The 14,398-nt window shown below is 58.9% G+C and overlaps 2 protein-coding genes across 10 annotated transcripts; both read left to right on the plus strand.

Annotated features, from left to right (window-relative positions):
* The first annotated feature begins 7,157 nt into the window (after positions 1-7,157).
* Positions 7,158-13,047, plus strand: ACHE (acetylcholinesterase (Yt blood group)). Of its 9 annotated transcripts, none has more exons than XM_061402073.1 (6): positions 7,158-7,288; positions 8,400-8,561; positions 8,887-9,976; positions 10,341-10,825; positions 11,617-11,786; positions 11,911-12,458. In XM_061402073.1, exons 3-6 carry the CDS (start codon positions 8,912-8,914, stop codon positions 12,036-12,038), a joined length of 1,848 nt encoding a protein of 615 aa, XP_061258057.1. In that variant the 5' UTR covers positions 7,158-7,288; positions 8,400-8,561; positions 8,887-8,911; the 3' UTR covers positions 12,039-12,458. The 9 variants fall into 9 exon arrangements, with proteins under 9 accessions (XP_061258057.1, XP_061258052.1, XP_061258053.1 ...); XM_061402069.1 differs by lacking the exon at positions 11,911-12,458 and adding an exon at positions 12,702-13,047 and having other exon boundaries at positions 7,161-7,288; positions 8,890-9,976; XM_061402068.1 differs by lacking the exon at positions 8,400-8,561 and having other exon boundaries at positions 8,890-9,976.
* A 103-nt stretch (positions 13,048-13,150) lies between these two features.
* Positions 13,151-14,280, plus strand: UFSP1 (UFM1 specific peptidase 1 (inactive)). The gene has a single exon (XM_061402104.1). It carries the CDS (start codon positions 13,704-13,706, stop codon positions 14,106-14,108), a length of 405 nt encoding a protein of 134 aa, XP_061258088.1. The 5' UTR covers positions 13,151-13,703; the 3' UTR covers positions 14,109-14,280.
* Positions 14,281-14,398: the final 118 nt, after the last annotated feature.

Below are 14,398 nucleotides of genomic sequence, written 5' to 3' on the forward strand. Positions count from 1 at the left end.
TTTTGAAATTCTTTTCTCGATTCAGAAACTTTTGATGGCCAAAAGTTTCCTGCTACTGCTGCTGCTAAGTCGCTTTCAGTTGTGTCCGACTCTGTGTGACCCCAGAGATGGCAGCCCACCAGGCTCCCCCGTCCCTTGGATTCTCCAGGCAAGAACACTGGAGTGGGTTGCCATTTCCTTCTCCAATGCATGAAAGTGAAAAGTGAAAGTGAAGTCGCTCAGTCGTGTCTGACTCTTCGGGACCCCATGGACTGCAGCCTACCAGGCTCCTCCATCCATAGGCAAATGCAAATGAGAAAGTGAAGGTCATAATATTATTCTCGTTTATTATAATCCTTTTATTCCTTATTTCCTTTCTATAATTTTTTTTTCCTTTGGAATATCTGCCAGGGTATCCAAGGCTAAGAGTTTTGACAATCTGTGCACCAGCAGTTAGAGCACAATGTTTTGAAAACAGCAAAGATCCAGTGTGTGGATTCACAGACACAGTTGCAATACAAAGGAAAAGAGGAAGAATCTAAGAACCAAAGAGTATCCTGGTTACAACTCTTACATTAAAATTTTGGTGAGAGGAGTTGCAGGTTCAATCCCTGATGGGGGACTAGGGTGCCACATGGCACATGGCGAAAAAACTCAAAACAAACAAAGACCTCCCTCCAGCACTCCTTGTGTCACAACCTCTTCCCACCCGGAGCTTCTGAAAACTACTAATCTGCCCACTATTCCCGCAGCTTTGTCTTTGTGAGAAGTCATATAAATGAAGCGTTTGAGTTTGGCTTCTTTCGCTCAGCATAATGCCTTTCGGAGTCATCCAAGTTATTGGTATATCAATCCGGGCTTTCCAGGTGGCACTAGTGGTAAAGAATACACCTGCCAATGCAGGAGATGCAAGGGACACGGGCTCGATCCCTGGGTTGGGAAGATCCCCTGGAGTAGGAAATGGCAACTCACTCCAGTATTCTTGCCTGGGAAATCCCATGGACAGAGGAGCCTGGCAGGCTACAGTCCCCGGGGTCGCAAAGAGTCAGACATGACTGACTGAGCACAACAGTTCTTTCATTTTATCGCAGACTTATTCTGTGGTGTAGCTATACCACAGTTTATTTAGTCATTCACTGCTGGATGAACATTTGGATCGTTTCCAATGCGTGGCATTTCTATGAGAACAGAAAATTTCACTTTTCTAATGCCAACACCCAGGAGAGGGATCGATGGGTCATATGGTAAGTCACAGAAGAGGAGGCTGGCTCCAAAGCATGCCAACTCCATCACAGGCCAGAGTTCCCACCCAAAACCCAGGGCCTCCCCTTACCAGCTGATAAAAGGAAGCAAATGCTTAACCTCTCTGTCTGTCAATTTCAGTTTCCTGTCTGTTACCTTGTAAGGATTACAGGATGTATCCCTTTGGGATGTTGTGAGCAAGAATTAAATACGATGGTGTTTTGCCAAGCGGTCAGGCCAGTGGCTAGCAAATGCTAGTAAATGCTGATGTGGAAGTAATGCTGAGTTTGGGCTACTCACCAACCCCACTCTGGTGTCCCTGATGTTGTGGACGTTCAACTTGGGACTCCAGCTGTCCAAAGGACCACTGGCCATGTGGCTAACTCTGCAGTCAGCCCCAGCAGGCCCTGCTGTCCTCTGCACCACTCTTGGGTCCAATGCTCAGTGTCGGTGGACCATAGCCAGGTTCATTCAAGAAACCTGCTTTGGGCTGACTCTCACTGGCTGGCTAATACCTGCAGGCAGCCAGGAGCGGCTGGGAATACTTACAGGAGCTCCCTGGGTGTCAGACATAGATGGTACTTCGTTCAACCTCGCCAGCTGTTCCCAAGGAGTCAGCCAAGATGCGTTGCTAACATTTAAACCAAAGCCATCATCAGGGTTGGCTGGAGCCTGTTTGAAACCAGGACCTGAGAAGGCAACAGGTCAGTGCTCTAGGATCCATCAGATGGGTGCTGAGTCACACTCCTAGATCCTGAGTTCCTTCAGGACTCTGACACAGAGCAGATAAATAATAACCTGGGGCTAAATGCATTTACTGTGAATTAAATTACACATTTCACTTCTTTCGGAACCTGTATGTTTCTGGATAGAAATCAGTACCCGAGAAGCGTACTGATGTTTATAATTAATCAATCTGGGGCGCAAGATATGAAACCCCCACTCCACCCTGCCCTCGGCTAGGAAGGGAAGGTGAATAAAGGATGTTTGATGAACTGCATGGGACATACCGTAAACTAGTTAAATATCAGGCTTCCCTGGTGGCTCAGCAGTAAAGAATCCACCTGCCAATGCAGGAGATGCAGGTTTGATCCCTGGGTCAGGCAGATCCCCTGGAGAAGGAAATGGCAACCCACTCCAGTATTCTTGCCTGGGAAAGTCCATGGAGAGAGGAGCCTGGTGGCCCACTGTCCATAGGATGGCAAAGAGTCAGACACAACTTAGCAACTACACAAGTTAAATAGTTAACAGAAATGTGAAAATAAAATTAGACTATCCAGAGACTGACTAAAAGTGTGAAATGCTCAAAACTGCCAAAAGAGGGGAAAGGTACAAACAGGATGGATGAATGAATCCAACAAGGAATCATGAAATGATGTCACTTGGAGCAAGAATGAATTTTAGGCCAACCTTCAGATAGGGTCGCAAGGCAGGGTGGAGAGAGGGGAGGAGGGTCTCTTTCTTGCATGGCTTAGGAGCCCAACTCTGGGGCTCAACCACACGGCTTAATGCGGGTTAGGGCAGAAGTCACGTCAGGCGCCCTCCAGCCTGAGGTGGGGGCAATCCTAGAGGGCATCCTTAGCCTGAACCCGCAGCACAGTCTCGCTCCGAGCACAAGCATGGGGATGGTGGGAGGACCCGAGTGCGGGCTCAGCATCTGGAACCCCTTGACCGCCCTCATCCCCACGCCCAGTGCGCTCACCGGCCTCCTCCGGGAGAGGGAGCACGTCACCAAGTCCCTCAGCTCATTGCTACCAGCGGCTGTGGCAGCAGCACCCCAGCCCCCACCAGACCCTTGCCCAATGCCCAAGAACTAGTACATATCCCTGCAGAAGCAGCCGGGTTTAGCAGAGGTCCCAAGTCACAGAAATTGCAGGGTGGGGATGTTCATGAAAGAAGTGGGATGGGCAGGAGTCCCTGGAGGTCCAGTGGGTAGGACTTCCTGCTTTCACTGCCCTGGGCTCAGTGTTCAATCCCTGGTTGCTGCTGCTGCTGCTAAGTCGCTTCAGTCGTGTCCAACTCTGTGCGATCCAATGGACAGCAGCCCACCAGGCTCCCCCATCCCTCGGATTCTCCAGGCAAGAACACTGGAGTGGGTTGCCATTTCCTTCTCCAATACATGAAAGTGAAAAGTCAAAGTGAAGTCGCTCAGTCGTATCCAACTCTTCTCGACCCCATGGACTGCAGCCTACCAGGCTCCTCTGTCCATGGGATTTTCCAGGCAAGAGTACTGGAGTGGGGTGCTATTGCCTTCTCCACAATCCCTGGTTAGGGATCTTATATCCCGTAAGTCCTGGGGTATAGCCAAAAAAAAGGAGGGGTGAGGATGGGGGTACAGGGTGGGGGACATCATTCCTGAGTTGAAACATTTTAGACGTGTGTTTCAGTCTTGCACTGACAGAGGCGAAGGAGGCCATTGTGGGGTTTGGCAAACCTCAGTATCCCTGGTATCTGCTCCCTCTTCTTCCTTAGGACAGCCACGCTTTAGATGAGTACACAGTCATCCAGAACAAAAACTATATCTCTGAACTTCCTGTATAGCCAGTTATGACCTTAGGATTAAGTTCTGGCCAGTGGGATATAAACCGAAGTGCTGTGTCTGTGATTCCCAAGAAATGTCCTTAAAGGGAAGAGCGATGACCTTTTCTTCAGACCTTCCTCCTTCCTGCTGGCTGGGAATGTAGATGTGATGGCTGATGCTCCAGCAGCCACATTATACCATGCAGTTAAAGCTACATACTGAAGACAGGTAACAAAATTCTCTGTAAAGGAACCAGGTCCCTGATATCAAGGACAGCCTGCCAACCCTGAATGGCCTGCTTCTGGGTCCCTTTTGTCTAAGAGAGAAGTACATTTCCATTACATTTCATTCAAGCCATTATAGTGTGGTTTTCTGTCTTGTTGGCAGAGGTGGGGCAAGGGCTATAATGGAAGTAGGGGTCTCCTGTATTAGCAAACATGGGAGACAGAGGCGCAAGGGAAGTAGAGTTGGCATCACTGGTGGTAGGAGCCTGACTGAATCCTGAATAAACAGACATGGTGAAGGAAGAAATGGATCAGCACATCTCTGTAGTGGTGGTTATGCCCGAGAGTGGGATCACAGAGGACACTGGGGAGGTGACCTTGTTGGACTAAGGAGGGACAGGTGTCATGGCTAGACAGGTGAGGTCCCCATGTTGACAAAGCTTGGGGGGAGGCTCAAGGTAAAAAGAGGAATTGTTCCCAGAAGTTCTATCCGATTTAAAGAATAGGCTCAAGTCCTTGTCCATCTAGCTTGGTGGCCAGAGGACTCCCTGTTAGTTCTTATATCCGCTGACTGCCCACAGCACCTCCTACTGACCTACACAGCCTGTTGATCCCAAGGAAGTCAGTCTGGCCCCTCTGGGGGGGCACCTCATCCAGCATTTGTCCTCCTGTGGTCCTCTCCTCACGGATCTGCCCTGGCCACTTGTTAAAATGCCTACTTAAAGACTCCACTTAATACCTGATGGATCAGCCCCTCTAAGTGGCCCTGTGATTCTGACGTATACTGAGGTCCAATCCATCTTTTGACAAGTTCGGAAACTGAGGCCCAGAGCAGTGGGGCCCCTGCAGAGACCTCCCTGCCAGTCAGCAGAACACTAAAAACCTGGTCCAGGGCTGGCTCCAATGCCCTGTGGATCTCCCAACACCTGCACCCTTTATCCTGGCTCTCTCTGGTGGTCCGCTGCTAATTTTAAAATTCTCTGAGATGGGGGACACAACCTACATGGTCTCCTCCATTCTCACAATCCTAGGACAGACTGCAGGCTGAGGATGCCCGGTGGCCCCTCGCACATCTCCCAGAGCAGGGGCCTCTTTCTGCAGCACCTACTGCTGAGGCACAGGGCCTGCGAGCCCCAGGACCCCACGAAGACTTGCAGATTCCTCTGACTGGACATTCAACTCCCCCTAGCGCCTGGAGAAGCACAGTAGGGGCTCCAAGAACAGAACACCCTCCTCGGATCCCCCACCTACCCCACTACCGGCCTGCCTACCTGCCCTTCCTTCCATCTCCCTACTGCAGCTCTGGCCCTGCCCTCTCCACGCCTGGGGTAGGAGGAGAGAGTGATGACATAACGTTGCAACCCCTTCCCGCCCCCGAATCTCGAGCATCTTCAGAGGCAAATTCCCCTTCCCTCTCCTACTGGCTGACCTTCCATATTCCACCCCCTCCCAAAAAAATAAAGTTCTGACTGGCTTCAGAAAGCTCCACAACCTGCCTTGGCCTTACCGGCCATGGATTACTCCACAGGTACTGCCCCACAAGTGGGCAAGAGCAAGCAGTCTACTCTGAGAACATGCCCTTCTCTTTTCACTTTCTAAGCTATCAGTAGTTCATAACCCCAGGCTATAAGCTGTGATTCATCTCCCTTATCTCCGTGCTCCAGCCTAGGACCTCATGACCAGAGAAGTCAAGTGAGGTGCCCGCGTGGCACAGACGGTTCGGGAGCGGCACCTACACCACCCGCAAAGGCCTCCAGTTTCCGAGGCCGGAGAGGCTGCATTCCGCGCCACCTGGCGGCCGCCGCCCGCAAGCGGAACGTGGACCCAGCACCGGGTCCCGCGCTAGCAAGGGCCGGTGTTTGTTCCCGCGTGATGGGCGGGCAGATTGGGGGCCGCCCAGCTTGGAGAGCCGTGAACGAGCGGCCCCGGGCGGGGCACGGCTCTGGATTCCCGCGGTCCTCGCGAGACCCCGAGACCCTCCCCACCCCTCCCCCGCCTCCCCGGGCCCTAGCGACGTCTGACGGCGACTTAGGGCGCTGAGGAGAGCTCGGCAGCCAAGTGAGCGTGCGCGCGTGCCCACCCCACATGGCCTCGCACCGCCGCGCGCGCGTGCACGCGCACGCTCACCCCGAAGCTCGCCCGCGTCGGCCGTTCTCCCACGCAGTGAGCGGGCTCCCGAGCCGGCGGCCCCAGGAGAGGAAGGGGCTTACGTGCGGCGCGCTCGCGTGAGCACACCGCTGCCCACTTTTTCCACCTCACCTCGGGCGCGGGGACGCCGCCGTGGCCGCACAGTCCCCTTGGGTGACTCCCTATAGGGCGGGACCTGGCTGGGGGGGAGGGGGGCGGGTGGTCTGTGCGGCTCAGGCCCCTCCGACCCGGCTAGGGGCGCCCGGGCCAGGCCGCTCCCACCTGCCGGCCGCGGCGACCAATGAGAGCCTGGCCTGGTGATGTCATGCCCCGAGCGGACCCTCGTGACGAAAGTCCGAGGTCACCCGTCAGGGAACCGGCGCGAACCCACCCGCGGGGGTTCCGGAAGTTTCCACTGCGGCGGCGGCGGCGGCGGAATGCTGCCTCGCCCCTCAGCCTCTTCGCGTTGCAACCACATTGGCCTTCCTTGTCGGGCGTCCCGGGGTCACCTTTCCCTCCCGCGAGGGGTCTCCTCCCTCTTCAGGGGTCCACTTCCTATCGCGTTCTGATCTGTTCACAGCCTCATTCCCACAGGTGTCACCTTTCCTGCACTAGTGTTACCCGGCCCCCTGAGAGGGTCGTCAGCCAAGTTTTCGCATGCTGGTCCTCCCGCCACCCCTGCGCTGTCGTGGCCAGGGATGCTCATTTATTCGGCCCCCAGCCCCGACTTGTCCAAGTGTGTCCGTCCGTCCGTCCGTGAGTGTCGGTCACTGCGTTTGTCTCCGGCTGTCACTGCAGGAGGCCGTCCACACGTGTCTGTCTCCGCGGGCTTCTTCTGTCCCTCTGCCTGTCCCTGTGGGTGTCTGCTCCGCCGCTGAGGCTCTTGCGGTCGTGTCTGTCAGCGCGTGTCTGTCCGTCTGTCGGCGTCTGTCACTGGAGTCCGTCTGGGCCCCGGGGTCTCTGGGTCTGGGCTCGGAGGGAGGGAGAGGGAGGGGAGGTGGCAGCCGAGGAAGGCGGGGAGGGGCGGGGGCGGAGACAAGGGGCGGGGGCGGGCGGGGGCGCCGAGCGGCCCGGAGGGGGTGTGTGCGGGGGGCCGGAGGCGGCGGCTGTCAGAGTCGGCTCAGCCTGCGCCGGGGAACATCGGCCGCCTCCAGCTCCCGGCGTGGCCCGGCCCGGCCCGGCCCGGCCGCCTCAGGTGAGTCTCCCGCCCCACCCGGGACCCCCACCACCACCACTCCGGGCAGCGGTCCATCCCGCGGCCCGGGTACGGTGAGCTCCCCGAGGGACCCAGGCCCCCAAAACGGGACGCCCCCCGCGCCCCAGGGCCTGCCCAGCGACGCCCCCCGCCGCCCCACACTCATCCTTAACTCTTCCCTCGCCGCCGCCGCATACTTACGGTTGCCCGCGCGGGAGACGGCAGCCCGCAGGGCCCGCCGCGGCTTCTGCTCCCGAATTCCTGTGGGGACCCCCGACCGCCGCTGCCCCTGCTCTCTCCCAAGTCCGGAGCCCCCCGGAAGATGCCCCCAGCTTGGGGGCGGAATCTGAGCTGCGCAGGTTCCTGGAGCGCGGCTGGGTCCTCGGGGATCCCGCGACCCCAGTGCCCCTGCGCAGCGCCAGCCGAAGCCCCCTCCCAGACGCAGGCGTCCCCCTCCCGCGGGGACTCCGTCTCTATTTTGGGGATAGGGGAGGCTTAGCGGAAGCCCCGAGTTATAATTAGCCCCACTCGGGTTTCCTAGTTAATCTCCATCACCACCACCCAGCTCAGGACGGCGAGGACTGGGTGAGGGGTGACCGGCGGGAGAGGGGGGGAGTTCCGACCCGGGGAATTTTGATCCCTTGGCTGGAGATGCCGGAACCACAGCAGCTGCTGCCCCAAAATAGCGCCCCTGCCCCTGCAGCCGGGGATCTCCGGAGCTTCGAGAATACAGGCGTCCCGGCTCGCCCTTCAGACCCCTCGCCAATGCCCGCGAGCCCCCAGACCCCCGCCCCAAGTTCCCGGCTCCTGGACTCGGGGCGGGGAGCGCCGTCCTTTTCTCGGTCTCTACTGCCCCCCGCCGGCGGCAGCGTGCACCGCAGCATCGGGAGGATGGAGGACTTGAGTCCTGGGGGGCCAGGGCCGGCGAGCCTGTTGTCTGAAGCTAGGCGAGAGGGGTGCGCAGTAGACTGGCACCCGCCGGTACCAGTGCGCTGTGTCAGACAGTGGATGAGGCGGGGCTGGGTGGAGCAGGATATGGAGGATGCAGGATTTGGGGTACCCTGGAGCCTGTGACTCCCACACTGTGAATGCCCAACCCATACCCCTCCAGGGCCCGGCCCTGGCCAACTGCAGGAGAGGCTGCGCCTTCACGCCACCTCAAGTTCCCCCATCGGGCGCCTCCCGTCAGTGAGGGCCCCGCCCCTGTCGGTGGCCTGCGGCCTCTAGTTGTGGTGCCTCCACTGGGCCCAAGGCACTCCACTGGGGGAAGGAGGTGAGGGCAGTGGGTTCTGCCTCGCAGGGGAGGGTGTTGCTGGGCAGGTCTGTCTCTGTTCCCTGCATTTGTCTATGTGTGTGTGTGTGTGTGTGTGTGTGTGTGTGTGTGCACGCACGCGTGTGCCTGATCTCTGTCCCCTCTAGCTTCTTCTATGTCCTTGTCTCTGCCTGTCTTCCTCCCTCCCTCCACTCTCTCCTCCTCTCTGCCAAACTGCCCCACCTCCTCTGCAGCTCAGTGATAACCCCTGGGCAAGAGTGTTACCTAATCATCTCCTCCCTCCTGGCAGCCTTGAGCCTTCAGCCTCTGCCTTTCTTTCTCCCAGCAGACGCCTGCCTGCCCTGGCAGCCATGAGGCCCCCGTGGTGTCCCCTGCACACGCCCTCCCTGACTCCCCCGCTCCTTCTCCTCCTCTTCCTTCTGGGAGGAGGGGCAGAGGCCGAGGGCCCAGAGGACCCAGAGCTGCTGGTGATGGTGCGCGGGGGCCGACTGCGGGGTCTCCGCCTAATGGCCCCCAGGGGCCCTGTCTCTGCTTTTCTGGGCATCCCCTTCGCAGAGCCACCTGTGGGCCCCCGTCGCTTTCTGCCACCAGAGCCCAAGCGGCCCTGGCCAGGGGTGCTGAGTGCCACGGCCTTCCAAAGCGTCTGTTACCAGTATGTGGACACCTTGTACCCCGGCTTTGAGGGCACTGAGATGTGGAACCCCAACCGTGAGCTGAGTGAGGACTGCCTCTACCTCAACGTGTGGACACCGTATCCCCGGCCTTCGTCCCCCACCCCTGTCCTCGTCTGGATCTATGGGGGTGGCTTCTACAGCGGGGCCTCCTCCCTGGATGTGTACGATGGCCGCTTCCTGACCCAGGCTGAGGGGACTGTGCTGGTGTCCATGAACTACCGGGTGGGCGCCTTTGGCTTCTTGGCCCTGCCGGGGAGCCGGGAGGCCCCAGGCAATGTGGGGCTACTGGATCAGAGGCTGGCACTGCAGTGGGTGCAGGAGAATGTGGCAGCCTTCGGGGGGGACCCAACATCAGTGACTCTGTTTGGGGAAAGTGCAGGTGCCGCTTCTGTGGGCATGCACCTGCTGTCCCCACCCAGCCGGGGCCTGTTCCACAGGGCCGTGCTGCAGAGCGGGGCACCCAATGGGCCCTGGGCCACGGTGGGCGTAGGAGAGGCCCGCCGGAGGGCCACACTGCTGGCCCGCCTTGTGGGCTGTCCCCCGGGTGGGGCTGGTGGCAATGACACAGAGCTGGTGGCCTGCCTGCGGGCACGGCCAGCTCAGGACCTGGTGGACCATGAGTGGCGCGTGCTGCCTCAGGAAAGCGTCTTCCGCTTCTCCTTCGTGCCTGTGGTGGACGGAGACTTCCTCAGTGACACACCTGAGGCCCTCATCAATGCTGGAGACTTCCATGGCCTGCAGGTGACTAGTGGCTAGAGTGGGTGGAGCTGGTTCGTCTAGGCCTGTTCTCCCACCCGCCCCTCCCCTTGGGGACCCAGGCATGAGGGTGCCTCCAGACCCACTCCCAAAGGCCCGGGCTTCTGGGACCCATGGCCCCCTCCTCTTCCCTGAGGGCTCCATCCCAGGGTGGTCAGAGGGACAGAGAGGAAAGGAAATGTGGGTATATTTTCTCTTTCTCTCTTTCCCTTCCCCAATCTCAAACTCTTCCTTCCTGGTTCCGGGTCTGTAACTCTTCATCTCTCTGGCTCTTTGTCCATGTGTTTCTGTCTGCCTGTCTGTGTGTGCTTCCCCTGCCCCGCCCCATCCCTCCATCCTGTCCCCCCAGGTGCTGGTGGGTGTGGTGAAGGATGAGGGCTCCTATTTTCTGGTTTATGGGGCCCCAGGCTTCAGCAAAGACAACGAGTCTCTCATCAGCCGGGCCCAGTTCCTGGCCGGGGTGCGGGTCGGGGTCCCCCAGGCAAGTGACCTGGCTGCCGAGGCTGTGGTCCTGCATTACACAGACTGGCTGCACCCTGAGGACCCAGCACGCCTGAGGGAGGCCTTGAGTGATGTGGTGGGTGACCACAACGTCGTGTGCCCCGTGGCCCAGCTGGCTGGGCGACTGGCTGCTCAGGGCGCTCGTGTCTATGCCTACATCTTTGAACACCGTGCATCCACGCTCTCCTGGCCCCTCTGGATGGGGGTGCCCCACGGCTACGAGATCGAGTTCATCTTCGGGCTCCCCCTGGAACCCTCGCTCAACTACACCATCGAGGAGAGAACCTTTGCCCAGCGACTGATGAGATACTGGGCCAACTTCGCCCGCACAGGGTCAGCGGTGCTGAGGGAAGGAGGGCCTCCAGGAGCCAGGGATAAACAGACAGAGGGGGAGATAAGCAGGCACAGAAACAAAAGGCCAAAGAGTTCACAAAGGAAAGGAGACAAAGAGGGAGAGAAAGAATGATAAAGGAGACCCCGAGAGAAGGGAAGGAGGAAGGCAAGGTCCTGATGATACAAAGACAGGGCAGAGGGATAAAGGAGTCACCATAGCAGATAGGAGCATGGACTGTAGAACTGCATCAGCTGGACCAGTGATGACTTTTATTAGCCGTCTGAAGAAGGGGACCATAAATATCCCCATCACCTGGGTGTCAGCAGAAGTAATGTTTTTAGAGCTATGACTGGGCCTGGTTATAGAGAAAGGGCCCAGTAAATCATAGCAATTTTTTAAATGGGAGAAACAAAGATGGAACAAATAATTGAGGGTAAAGAAGAGGAACAACGGGGAGTTCCCTGATGGGCCAGTGGTTAAGACTTTCGGCTTCCACAGCAGAGGGTGTGGAACTACTGTATGCAGAGTGTGGCAAAAAAAAAAAAAAAAAAAACCACACCAAAGAACAAGAATAGGAACAGAAAGAGGGAGGGCAGGAGGAAGGGAAAGACCTCAGAGGACAGAGCATATTGGAAAAGAGAAAGGATTAATGAGGTGGTGGGAGGAAGGGGATGGGCTCTCCCGGGAGCCTAAGAGGGCAGGGCAGGGGTCAGGAAGCAGGCTGCCCCCTCTTACTCCCCATCTCCATTCCTCAGACCCCAAGGGCTGAGCCTCCCCTTTCCTTCCGCAGAGACCCCAATGACCCCCGGGACCCCAAAGCCCCACAGTGGCCACCGTATACGGCGGGAGCGCAGCAGTACGTGAGCCTGAATCTGCGGCCTCTAGAGGTGCGGCGAGGGCTGCGAGCCCAGGCCTGCGCTTTCTGGAATCGCTTCCTGCCCAAACTACTCAGCGCCACCGGTACGCCGGGGCCTGCGGGCAGGGGTTGGGCGGAACGGGGGAGCAGGGGGCGTAAAGGGGCTTGGAGAAAGAGAGTGAGGGGATTGGGAGCCGGCCGGGTGTAACCCCTCTCTTCTCCCCCCAGCCTCGGAGGCCCCCTGCACCTGCTCAGGCCCCGCCCACGGGGAGGCGGCGCCGAGGCCCAGGCCCGGCCTCCCCCTGCCCCTCCTTCTCCTCCTCTTTCTCCTCCTCTCCCGGCTCCTGCGGCTGTGACCACGGCCTCTCCCCACTCCGGCCTCAGGGCCGCCCACCCCCTCCTCTAAAGAGTGGTCGGATCGTGGGGAAGGGCCTCATTCAGGGATCTCCGACCCAGCGCCCCCCCTCCCTCCTCAAACCGAGAAACTGAAACTAGACAGGGAAGGGCGGGAGGAGGGGCGGGAGGCGGTACACCTACGACCCATCTCAGGGACCCACACACCTTCATTGTTTAAATGGAAATGAAAAAGCCAATTTTCTTTTTTTATATAAAATTATTCTCTGGAGCCTGAGCTCGGTGTTGGGGGGTGAGGGAGGCCCTGGGGCTAGATAGCACCCCCTAGTGGAGCTATAAACGCCAACCATTTCTGTCTCTTCTCTTTTCCCCACCAACCCACGGACCTCCTCCTCTGATCCCTTCGGTCCTCCTGTCTTCCGGTCATCTTCTTCCCCTCCCTCCTCCTTACCGCCATCCTTCTCTGGCTCCGCCTCTACCCTCGCCCGCCCTCTGGTCTTGTCTTTCGCATATTCTCCTGATCCTCTTTCCACCACCCCACGTGGTCGCCTGCATTCTCCGTGTCCTCTCTGAACTCACGCTACCCCATCTCCAACTCCCGCATGTCCGTTCCCCTTCTTCCCCATGTCCTCCCCCCACCCACCTGCCGGGCACTCTGGCCGCAGACACACTGGACGAGGCGGAGCGCCAGTGGAAGGCCGAGTTCCATCGCTGGAGCTCCTACATGGTGCACTGGAAGAACCAGTTTGACCATTACAGCAAGCAGGATCGCTGCTCAGACCTGTGACCCAGGCGGGACCCTCACATCCCCTGCCCTGCCCGCTGTGCCTGGCCCCTCAGCTGTATATACTATTTATTTATGGGCTGGGATATTACACGGAGGATCCCTAGACCCTGCCCACCCACCCCCGACTTTCCCCTGGGGCTCCCGGCCCTCTGCATGCCTCGGGCCGAGCCCCCTCCCCCGCGGTGCCTTCGCCCTCTGGGCTGCCAATAAACTGTTAACAGCCACGGGAGTGTGCGCGACTGGGGAGTCGGGGTCCGGGCAGAACGCTCCAACCACTGGGCGGAGTGAATAAAGGGGTGGGTGCTAAAGTCGGAGCGGGGAGAGGAAGCTGGGCGCAGCGTACCGTCTTCCCAGCCGCAGCCGGTAGGGCCCGCCGGCGAGTAGGAGCTCACGCCTGCGCAGTGAGGCCGGCGGCGCGGGCGCGGCGGTGCATTGTGGGAGACCCGAGGACCTGCTTGGTCTTCACCGCCGCGATCGCGCCATGCGCTGCTACCAGGGGCCGGACGAGCGATCCCAGGGCCCTTGCGCCGGTACTGCCTGCGGTCAGCCCTAGACTCGGGGCGGAGAAGGAGCGCTGGAACCTGGAGTTCGCGCCTCACTGCCTGGAGGACGCACCTGCCTGGCCCAACAACCGCCGCTCCCGCCCACCGTCCTGGAGCTGCTGAAGGACGTCCATCTGGGCCTGGCCCTGCCCGGCCGCGGCCCCACCCGCCTGGCCCTCCTCTCGGGCCACTACCTCTACTACCACTACGGCTGCGACGGAGTGGACGACCGCGGCTGGGGATGTGGCTACCGCACTCTGCAGACGCTGTTCTCATGGCCAGAGGGCCTGCCCGTGGGTGTACCCGAACTGGGTGCAGTGCAGGCGGCCCTGGAGGACATGGGCGACAAGCCCCCCGGGTTCCGGGGCTCTCAGAGCTGGATCGGCTGTGTAGAAGCCAGCCTCTGCCTGGACCACTTCGGGGGGCCCCAAGGGCGGCTGTGTCACGTTCCCCGTGGAGCAGGGCTTCACGGGGAACTGGAGAGGCTGTACTCCCACTTCGCGGGGGGTGGGGGGCCTGTAATGGTTGGCGGAGATGCAGATGCCCAGTCCAAGGCCTTGCTGGGAGTATGCCTGGGCCCAGGCACCGAAGCTTACGTCCTGGTGTTGGACCCTCACTGCTGGGGTGCTCCGAAGAACCCCAGTGAACTACAGGCTGCTGGTTGGGTGGGCTGGCAAGAGGTAAGCACAGCCTTTGACCCCCACTCCTTCTACAACCTGTGTATGACCAGCTGTAACTCCTAAGAGCAGAACCGTGCCCTGGACTGAGGCTAAGTTCCCAGCACTGAGCAGCCTCTAGCCCTGTACATTCATCCACCCTCATCTCAAAGGCAGAGGCTGCCTAATGTCAGACCCCCAGGAAGTCCCAGCAAAGCCTGAGACCTTTGTTGTCAATAAAGTGGCAAGACCCAGCTAACCATGGCCCCAGCAATTTTGGGGGAGAATTTGGGGAGGTCTATGTTGTACTATATATATATAGATATACACACACACACACATACACATACATATATTCTGCCTGCAATGCAAGAACC

This window comes from Bos javanicus, chromosome 25 (genome assembly GCF_032452875.1).
Source record: "Bos javanicus breed banteng chromosome 25, ARS-OSU_banteng_1.0, whole genome shotgun sequence".
In the NCBI taxonomy this organism is placed as follows: Eukaryota; Metazoa; Chordata; class Mammalia; order Artiodactyla; family Bovidae; genus Bos; species Bos javanicus.